At 38.4% G+C, this 10,706-nt stretch overlaps 1 protein-coding gene across 8 annotated transcripts in view; it reads left to right on the forward strand.

Annotated features, from left to right (window-relative positions):
• The window catches only part of LOC116316396 (NLR family CARD domain-containing protein 3-like), a 33,158-nt gene extending 23,551 nt beyond the window's left edge, over positions 1–9,607 (forward strand). For all 8 annotated transcript variants that reach the window (XM_039607406.1, XM_039607405.1, XM_039607404.1 and 5 more), the window contains 4 exons: positions 1,218–1,391; positions 2,022–2,195; positions 2,958–3,004; positions 3,153–9,607. In XM_039607406.1, the coding sequence (XP_039463340.1) occupies positions 1,218–1,391; positions 2,022–2,195; positions 2,958–3,004; positions 3,153–3,688 (931 nt within the window). In that variant the 3' untranslated portion in view covers positions 3,689–9,607. The remainder of the gene's footprint in view (positions 1–1,217; positions 1,392–2,021; positions 2,196–2,957; positions 3,005–3,152) is intronic.
• Positions 9,608–10,706: the final 1,099 nt, after the last annotated feature.

A 10,706-nucleotide genomic window follows, 5' to 3' on the forward strand; every position in this document is an offset into this window, starting at 1 on the left:
GAACAAATTGTGGCAGGATCAGCCTGATGTTATTTTTATCCCGCTTTAACTTTACTGTATAAAGAGCTAACATCTCCAAAATGTCAGGAGTAGTTAGTCATTACAACAAGTGTTTGTGAACTAAAAATCAAGAATGTGGGATACTGTTTGTCCGTGATTTGTAGAGCCCAGCGCGTGCTCCCAACTCTGGGAAAACCAATTCTGCAGGGGAGACCTACCTTGGCACTTGTGCAGGTGAAACCAAAGGGAAGACATGCTTCACCATATTTTCTAGTCTTTGGCTTAGAATGAAGTTGGTTTGGAAACATATTCAGCGATGCTTCTTCTCCTGCTTTGCGTTTGTGTGGGCGCCCCGTGCTAGCAGTGTCCAAGCGTTGTTTTTTGTTTTTTCGCTTTTCATGCCGCGCCCCCCCTGCAATGGCTCTGCGCCCCCCCCCCACACTTTGGGAAGGTCTGCATTAATGCATTGAATACATACTCACATGCGCTGGTCAGCTAGTTTCCTGAAGTTCAGACCCAGCTTCACAGCAGGAATCTATACTGTAAACAATCACTTTGTGGAATTTTTTTTTTTTTGGGGGGGGGGCATCTTCCACACAAACATCTAGCTGAGGATAAATTCGTTTTGATCAGATCCCATTTTCATCTTGTAGCAGCAAGTTATCAACTTCAAGATTTAGATTAAAAATGTGATACAAATGGTTGGTGCTGTTTGACAAGAGCTGTATTATTGAAGCTTTACATATAACCTTTTTTTCACATCCAGAATAAATATAAGCCTGCTTCTGAAGTGTTCATAGCTTTTTCTACACTTTTGTAATTTTCTTCTATTTACAAACCATATATTAAATGTTAACAACTTATTCTAAGTGAAATGTATGAAAATTGAATTTAAATTTAACGAAAACATATTTTAAGACCACCAGTTTTCCTGTAAATAAATGTAACAACATCACCTCTACTTTAGAGGTGATGTTGTTACACAGGTTGTTCTGTTCTTCCCATTTAGGAGGTGGAGGAGATTAATTATGAGCTAATTATAACTGCAGAAAAATAATTTAAGTCAAACCATTTGTTTTCTAGTATCAGTTATATGTAAATGCTAACTGATGCAGAATAAATTTATTATGAATTTAGTAATGATGGTAATTAAATGCACAATGAGAAAACATCTAACAAAACAATATATGAAAAAAGAATCTTGATTGTCTCGTCAGGATGAATGGCTATAACTTGACAGAGAGAAGCTGTGAAGCTCTGTCCTCAGTTCTCACCTCCCAGTCCTCCAGTCTGAGAGAGCTGGACCTGAGTAACACCACCCTGCAGGATTCAGGAATGAAGCTTCTGTCTGAGGGACTGAAAAGTCCAAACTGTTCACTGGAAACTCTCAGGTCAGATCAAGTTGTAGTTTATTTTTTAATGACTTCTTTGAGATCTTTTTTTTTTTTTCTAATTATATCTCTTAAGTACTGAACACAGATATGAAATCACACAGAGAAGTTTAAATATCATGTCTGTTTGTTCCCCAACACTGCTGTTCAGTTAGCCACACCCTACCAGGCTAACAGGAAACAGAGTTCGACAAGACAGAAGGCAGCTCTGTCACCAACAAAACTCACTTCTCTTTTTCCAAGGGTGTATATTATTTCAGAATCACAGGGTGGATGAAGCCCATCCTTGCTAACTTTGGACAAGAGAGTGTGCACACCCTAAAAATGTCACAAATCTACCACAGGGCTAACACAGAGAAAATGACAATAATTCAGGCTCACATCTGCACCTACAGTCAATTTAAATTCACCAGTTATCCAAACATGTCCTGTTGTGTGGGAGGAAGCTATGTACCATTTAGTTATTAAGGGGGGAAAAACTATCCAAACGTACCTGGGCTTATGTAAAAAAGTTAAGTCATGAATTAATGTTGATTAACCACATTTTTTGGAAGGCTGAGTTCAATTACTGTCTTTGTTACAGCCGGACCTGTTAAATCAAGAATGTCTCCTTTTTGATTGTCTTGTCAGACTGAATGGCTGTAACTTGACAGAGAGAAGCTGTGAAGCTTTGTCCTCAGTTTTCACCTCCCAGTCCTCCAGTCTGAGAGAGCTGGACCTGAGTAACACCACCCTGCAGGATTTAGGAATGAAGCTTTTGTCTGAGGGATTGAAAAGTCCAAACTGTTCACTGGAAACTCTCAGGTCAGGATTTATTCACCTCTTCAACTGATTCAGCTCTTCAAAATTTAAAATCTGGATTAACATTTTCAAATAAACTTGTATTGTGTTTTTTTTTTGTTTGTTTGTTTGTTTGTTTTTTGTTTTTTGTTTTTTTTTTCTTCCTTTTTTCATGGTTTTGAATCAGTTGTCTTTAGCTAGATTCACTCGTTTTCTATTAACATATTCTACCAGAGCTAGCCAGAGAGCTTCCAGAGCTTCTTGTCTAACTCTAAACTCTGAGATTATGGAAACTCTTTCAGTTCCTGAACAGCTGATTAAATTAGTTTCATTCTAATTATGTTTAGCTTGAATTCAGAATGTTTGCAGGTATGACAAAAAAATCATCAGTGGAATTCAGATATCTGGATGCCCATGGTCACCATGAGCATCCATTTAAATCCAGTGAACTGAGAAATGTGAATGCATGTCAATGAATATCATTAGTCAGAGAGAGACAAATTTGGTTGAGAATGACTGCCAGTGAGCAGGCTGGTAAAGACTCTGTGACACTAAAGTAACTGAAAGAAAGATAAGTGAACTTTCTTTGTGGAACAAAAAACCCAGAGTTTCCAGAGTTGAGGGTTAACACAATGGATTTTAGCTACACCTGATTTCTGGGACAAGACCCAGAATTGTTAATACATCTACCTTACTTGGAAAGCACTTTGGTTCAACTCTTGTTTTAAATGTGTCATAAGTAAGTGACTTGGATCAGCCTTTATTCCCCCCACCCCTTTCTTTCAGAATGAAGCCTGCTGAAGTTCAATGGTTGAGACCAGGTCTGAGGAAGTGTAAGTATTTGTATAATGAAAAAAAAGCTGTATATTTAACCATTATCATCACTCATTCACATCTCTGATATCAGGAGTCATCAGAGTGTCAATCAATGAACAGATGCATCAGTAACTGAAGCTGGATTGTCTTTCTTATCTCTATCAGATTCCTGTGAACTCACACTTGACACAAACACAGTAAATGGAAATCTCAAACTGTCTGATAACAACAGAATGGTGACGTATATGTATAAGGATCAGTCATATCCTGATCATCCAGACAGATTTGGCCACTGGCCTCAGCTGCTATGTAGAAATGGTCTGACTGGCCGTTGTTACTGGGAGGTTAAGTGGAGAGGAGATGTTCATATATCAGTGAGTTACAAAGGAATTGGAAGAAGAAGAGACACGGACTGTTTGTTTGGAAGGAATGATCAGTCCTGGAGTTTGCGATGCTGTGATGGTTATTCCGCCTGGCACAATGGGAAAGAAACAGTCATTTCCTCCTCCTACTCTATCCCTGACAGAGTAGCAGTGTATGTGGACTGTCCTGCTGGCACTCTGTCCTTCTTCAGAGTTTCATCTGGCACTCTTATCCACCTTCACACCTTCAACACCACATTCACTCAACCTCTTTATGCTGGATTTGGGTTTGGGTGGTCTGGTTGGTGCCTCAGTTTCTTTGGTCTCATAGAGGAATGACACTTTTGTCAGTTCAATTTGTAAGTGATCATACAGCTAATTCCACATAGCTGTGTCTAATTCCACTCTGCATCTAAGTTGTACTTCTCTCAAGACAAAGAAGGCAAAATGGCACCTGTGTTTGGCTGTGCCGCTGCCTTTGTCCATGTGTTTGTTTACTTTACATGTTGTGCAAGTGTTTTTGCTACAGTTTTGTCCGGCGTCATCTCCCTTGGGATTTATGATCGTCATGTGTTATTAGCGATCAAATTTGCTATGGATAATCTTCAGAGTCAACGAAACAAGGTTGTTTTCCCACCACCGTTTGAGCGCGGCGCACCACCCAGTTTACCTCCATTCTTGTCGGTCAGCTCATTTTTGCTTCAGAGGCCTCATCGGAGGAAGCGGGGGAAGAGAGACTGCTTTCTTGTGCTGCTTTGTTGGCTTCGGAGAGAAGTGGACCTTCGGGGGCTTTATTCCTGGGCTACTGCCGGTAATATACACCTAAGACTTGTCGGAGCTGGATTAATCCCCACAACCCCCTGTGTTTACCACCCGAGCTGTCATCTGAAAGCATGGAAAGCCACGGCTCATCGCAGCAGGAACCCTGATTTGCTGTGCGGTTTACCTCATAGCGCAGACTCTCTTCCAGGCCACCCTACACCTGTCCCGGTGGGTCGCAATGTTAAAATGATGTTAATTAATGCCCGGTCAATTGCCAACAAGTCTTATATCTTAAATGACTTCTTCTGTGCAGAGAAGCTTGATTTTATGTTTATCTCTGAGACATGGCAGCGTGAGAATGAAGTCTCACATCTTTTAGAGCTATGTCCCGCAGGCTGTTCATTTCTCTGTGCACCTCGGATATCTGGACGAGGACGTGGAACAGCTTTAATCTTTAAAAAGAAATTTTTATGCCAGATGATCTCTTCAAGCTGCTACAACCCTTTTGAGATGATTATGATAAAAATTGGAAGAGATCAGCATATGTACGGTATCGTAATTTATCGTCCACCTGGCTCTGCTGCGTCTTTTCTGTCAGACTTGCAAGAATTTTTAACTTCCACTATTAAAATGTGCAAGGTATTGTTGGTGACTTCAACATTAATGCAGAACACTCATCAAATAGTACCACTAAGGAGTTCCAGAGCATCATGGACTCTTTTAATTTTGTTCAGCATGTATCAGGTCCTACTCATACTGCTGGGCATACTCCGGACTTGATCTTCACTTATGGTGTTTCCCTTGAACACTTGAACTTAAATGACTGATGGTTTTTAGTGAACATAAGTCATTCTCTTTTAATGTATCTGTCAACTCAGTCTCTTCCCCAAGGTTTTATTATTGATGACTCGATCATTTCTAAGTTTTGTCTTTTTAATTTTAAAACTTCTTCTGACGATATTGAGCTCCTTATTAAGTCTTTTAATGAACACGGTCTTGCCACTGTCAATCAGGTTACTCCTTTCAAAACTGGGCATTGCTCTGTTAGTTCCTGCGCACCCTGGTTAAATAATCAAACTTGTGGTCTTCAACGCGTATGTGGCGTCCATCGTGAACACTTCAAAGAACTTCTTCACTTATATAATGAGTCAGTGAAAGAGGTTAGATCCTCTTATTTCAATAATCTTATAAATCGTCATAAGAATAACCCAAGAATTCTATTTGATACCATCAACAGTATTGTTTCTCCTCCAACTCAGCATGCTGTGTTACTTTCTGATGAAGATTGTAATACTTTTCTCAACCACTTTGTAAATAAGGTGATGGACTTGAGACCCAAGTGCCTCCCCTTATGATGCTCCTTGGTGTCCTGGGTCATTTACTTCTTTTTCTTGAATCACATTTAATGATTTAATTACAGTAATAGGTAAAATGAAATCCTCATCATGCTCTTTAGATATATTGCCTCCCTCTGTCCTGTCTGTGACTTTCACCAGCATCGCTCCCACATTGCTATCCATCATCAACAGTTCACTGAGGCAAGATTGTGTTCCATCCTATTTTAAACATGCCGAGGTAACTCCTCTATTGAAAAAATAGAATCTATATCCTAGCTCTACTAGTAATTACCGGCCTATGTCAAAATAGCCATTTATAAGCAAATTACTAGAAAAAATTGTAGAAAATCAGTTCAGGTCCTTACTATGCAGATTACAGATTGCTGACCCTTTTCAGTCTGGCTTTCAAAAGCAGCACTCCACTGAGACCGCTCTCTTAACTAAGGGTCTATAATGACCTATTAATGGCTTCTGATGCAGGGAATTGTTCTGTGGTCATTTTGCTTGATCTCAGCACAGCCTTCGATACCATTGACCATAAAATCCTATTTAACAGGCTAAAAGTTTTGCTGGTATATCTGGCTCTGCCTTAGACTGGTTTTCTTCCTACTTATCAGTAAGGACCTTTTCTGTTAGGACTGACAGGTTCACCTCTGACATTGCCCCCTTAACCTGCAGGGTTCCACAGGGTTCAGTTTTGGGTCCATTATTATTTTCTTTTTACATCTTTCTTTTTGCTGGCATTATTCAGTCTTTTAGTGACATTTCTTATCATTTCTATGCCGATGACATTCAGCTGCATATGTCCTTTAAGCCTCATCAGCTCGATAGGCTGTCCATCCTAGTCCAGTGCTTAACTCTGGTTTCTGATAGACTTTCTAGCAACTACCTTGTTTTAAACACGAACAAGACCGAGACTATGATCATAGCTCCTCCTGAACTACATTCTGAAATCAGTCAGGTTCTTGCCTCTTTCTGTCCTCCTTCAAAATCTTGGAGTAATATTTGATTCTTCTCTGGGGCTTGACTCGCATGTAAAATCTTTGCCTGGTTCATGTTTCTTTCATTTAAGGAACATTTCTAAACTACGAAAAATGGTCTCCTTAACTGAACTGGAATAAATTGCTCTTGCATTTGTGTCATCACGTTTAGATTATTGTAATGCCCTGTTTACCAGCTTGGACAAATCATTTCTTTCTCGCCTCCAAGCTATACAAAATGCAGCAGCCAGACTACTAACTCATTCTAGCAAGCGTGCTCACATTACTCCTATTTTATATTCTTCACATTGGCTCCCAATAGATTTTAGAATCCGTTTTAAAATTCTTTTTTTCACATACAGAGCACTGAATGGCCAGGTTATTTGGCCATGGTCAGATTATTTATCAGAGCTTCTTACAAAATACACTGCTGCTCATTGTCTCCACTCATAGACTCAGAGTTTTTTGTTTTTTGCCCATACACTACTGAAGACGAAAGGGGACAGAGCCTTTCAGTCTGTGGCACCAATGCTGTGTAACAGTGTACGACCACAACTACACTTTGGTTGACTCTGTGGAATCCATTAAAAAACAGTCAAAACTTTTCTGTTTAAACAAAGCTTCTGTTGATAAATGTTCTTTTTTTTAAAACTTTTTGTATTATTTAGATTGTCTATTTTGTTACTTAACGTTCTGTTTATTTTAACTTTCGTGTACAGCGATTTGTGACTGCCTGTCTATGAAAAGCGCTTAATAAATAAACTTTACTTACTTACTTACTTACACATGCCATATTAATGCTGTAAATAAATGCTGTAAATACAGTTTACAGCAGTGTAAATACAATTTAAATATCAGAAAATCAGAGCCGCTTCATGAAAGGCTGAAACTCTTTCTCTAACATTCACTCTCTTAAAGTGTTTCCTCAACACTGTTCTGCACCTGTAGCATTCAGCTTTTTATTCTTAGATTTAAAGAGAGACTTTGAAGTACAGTCAAATTGTCTTAAATTGTCCACTATTCTCTAACTGTAATTTTGTTAAAGCCAGACATCTTCAAGTTCAAATAAGGTAAAATTTTCACAATTCCCTTTTGTCTTTACAACTATGCTTAAAATTCTACTGCCTTTGTTTGTATTAGCAACATTTATTTTATTATGGCTTTGTTATGTTCATTAGAGTAGCAGGTTATAGCCATTTAAATACATAACAATTTGAATACATATGCAATCTTCTAGTTAAAAAAAAGTTTGAAAACAAAATAAGCTTTTTTTCACTTTATTTTTATTACTAAACATTAAAACACATTTTATTAATCAATTAAATTAATGGACTATTTAGACATAAATAAATACAAAAAAAACTATACTTAAAATGTCTAAGTGCATGCTCAATCATCCAGGTAAGGAAATATATAAGGGTATACTTAAAATAATGTGAAGTATATTGAAATGTGTTTTAACAGAAGAAATAACAAAACCTGCACTTTGCATTTCTTTTTACTACCCTACAAACTAAAAGTACATGTCATGGTCCTGAGTCAGGTTACTGTGTTTAAGTTTTGTTTATTCGGTGTTCTGGGATTTTGTGGGGATTTTCATGGTTTTGTCTTTTGTATTTCATGTCCCTTAGTTATTCTTTAGCACCTCTGTGATTTTCCAGCCTTTAGGTTTTGTCTCTGTGCCTCCCTTGTTCCTTGTGTTGTCTTGTGTTCCTGGTTCGATGTTTGTGTTGTTTCCTGTTTTACATTGAAAGTCCCATGTCCTATCGCAGTGTGTCTAGTTTTGCTTCCCTTTGTAATGTTATGTCTAATTAATCAGAGTTGTGTTTCCCTCCTGTTTCCCATTCCCTCATTACTCCACTGTATTATTAAGCCCTGTGTTTTCCTTTGTCCTTTGTCGTGTCGTACCTCCTCATGTGTTTAAGTCTCCCCATGTTCTAGTTTCAGTCCTGTGTTTCTAGTTTTCTGGTGGTTCATTCCTAGTTCTTATGTTCAGGGGTTTATTTTATTTTTTGTAAGTTTTGGGTTATGGACTATTCGCCCAGCAATAATGCTGTTGCTTTAAGTTCACCTTTTTGCGTTCGAGTCCTGTATTTGGGTCTGTCATCCTGCCTGCCACACAGCCTCACATGAGTACATCGAAAAAGAATAAAGACAATAAATTCAAAACATAAAAAGGAAAAAATTCCCTTTTAACAGGAAGAAGCCTCTGGTAGAACCAGGCTCTACTTTTAAAAACTCTTTTTTTGTCATATAATCAAGATTACAAAGTAGTCCAAAGTGACTGCATCTGATTTTGCTTTAAAGTGGTGTGATGACCCCTAGGCACTAAGTGTTTGGCATTTTGTGTTGTAGTTTGGGCACTTTTTGAGGTAACTAGCTGAGCTACACCTGGGCTAGGGGTGGGTGATATATCAAATATACTCGATGTATCGCAAGTTTTTCCACGTACGATGCCTTCATTGTAACTATTGAGTAGAAGTTGCCATGGGAATATTAAGCCGTCTGCGCATAATTCACTGAGTTATTTTTTTTTTCCCCACACGTGGCGAATGCATCATTAATCCCCCATTCACAACTGGAGAATTTTCTACCCAGCACACTGCACTGAGCATGCATGTTTGTATGCGACCAGATAGGGAAAAATATGGTGACAGTGAGAGTTTCAGATGAGCGAGGGAATGAGAGATGTTGTTTGGATTTCATGAGGAGTGTATCACACAAAATGTGGTAATTTGCAATACATGCCGTAAAAGTATTGCCGCTAAGGTAGCAGTACCATGGGTTTATTCCACCAGCTGAAAAATCATCTACTGCCAAATGAAGACTTTTTAAAACTCTGCATGTCAGGGTTTTCCCACATACCAAAGAAAACATTATATAAACCAGCTGTGATACCTGTGACTGTTCTTGGTCAGTTGTTTTTATAGTCACTTTGTAATTTGAGGTCAACGCATTTTTTATTTCACCATTATGTTTTGTTAGCACAAAAGAGGGTGTTTTTTTTTTTTTTTTATTTTAATTGTTATGCCTCGTGAATTATTGCTTGATGTATTGCTATGATTTTTTGTTTCTTAAAGGTCTAGTGTTTATCACGGAGAAAGGCTTACTCTCACATTATCGTCATTTGTGAAAAGCCTCTGTGTGCAATTGGTGGTCAAATAAAACATTTCAATAAATTGTGATTTTTTTTTTTGTTAATATAAATATAAATATATAAATATATAAATAAATAAATATAAATATATAAATAAATATATAAATAAATATATAAATAAATATATAGATATAAATATATAAATAAATATATAGATATATATATATAAATATATAGATGGATGGATGGAATGGTCTGTCACAGTCACCAACCAGGATGATATTGTATGGTAAAATCATAGGTGTTGAGGGCAGCAAGCCAGTATGTCTACTGCACTGACCTTAGCAGATGTCAGTGGATATGTTAATGACTTATTGTCAGTCCTGACAATGAATTTGAAACCATACAGGTATTCGTAAAATGTATCACGGATATGTTCTGAATCCACTGTCCAGCAAAAGGCTCTGATGGTTTGGTTTGTGTCTACATTGTTCTTGGATTTTGGGGTCCTTCCAAGTGGGACCATAACTCTTGGTGAGGACTGACAGTTGACAGATGATGGTGGAGTAGTTCGCTACGAACCTCCGAAAAGTTACAACGGGTAGTGAGAGCAGAAGAGAGGATCGTAGGTACTTCTCTTCCCTCCCGCAAGGAGATGTACTGCACCCGCCTCATCCGGAAAGCCCTCTGCATTACAGGTGACTCCACTTATTCATCCAACAACTTCTTCAGTTTGCTGCCATCAGGAGGGAGACTGAAGAGCCTCCGGGCCAGAACCAGCAGACTGGAAGACAGCTTCGTCCATCAGGCTGTCAGGATGCTGAATTCACTCCCTGCTCTCACACACACGAACTCCAGACCTGCATTCATCTCTTCCTTCTGAACCCCCACCCCTCCAAACATACAAACTCTGACCCACCACCATTGCCCTTTCACTGACTGCCCCACTCCCACTTGCACACGAACTTGCCCACAATCACTATGATTGTGTTGGACACTGCTGTTTAAATAATTGTATAGTATTGTGTTGTACATAAGACTTATTTTATGTTATTTTACTTTATTTTTCCTTTTTCATCTTTAGATTTTTAGTGTACACTGAGGGCTATGTGAGCATTGCAATTTCAAATGTGTATGACTGTACATATGGTCTTTGACAATAAAGCTGACTTTGACTTTGA

This window comes from Oreochromis aureus, linkage group 23 (genome assembly GCF_013358895.1).
Source record: "Oreochromis aureus strain Israel breed Guangdong linkage group 23, ZZ_aureus, whole genome shotgun sequence".
NCBI classification, from domain to species: Eukaryota; Metazoa; Chordata; class Actinopteri; order Cichliformes; family Cichlidae; genus Oreochromis; species Oreochromis aureus.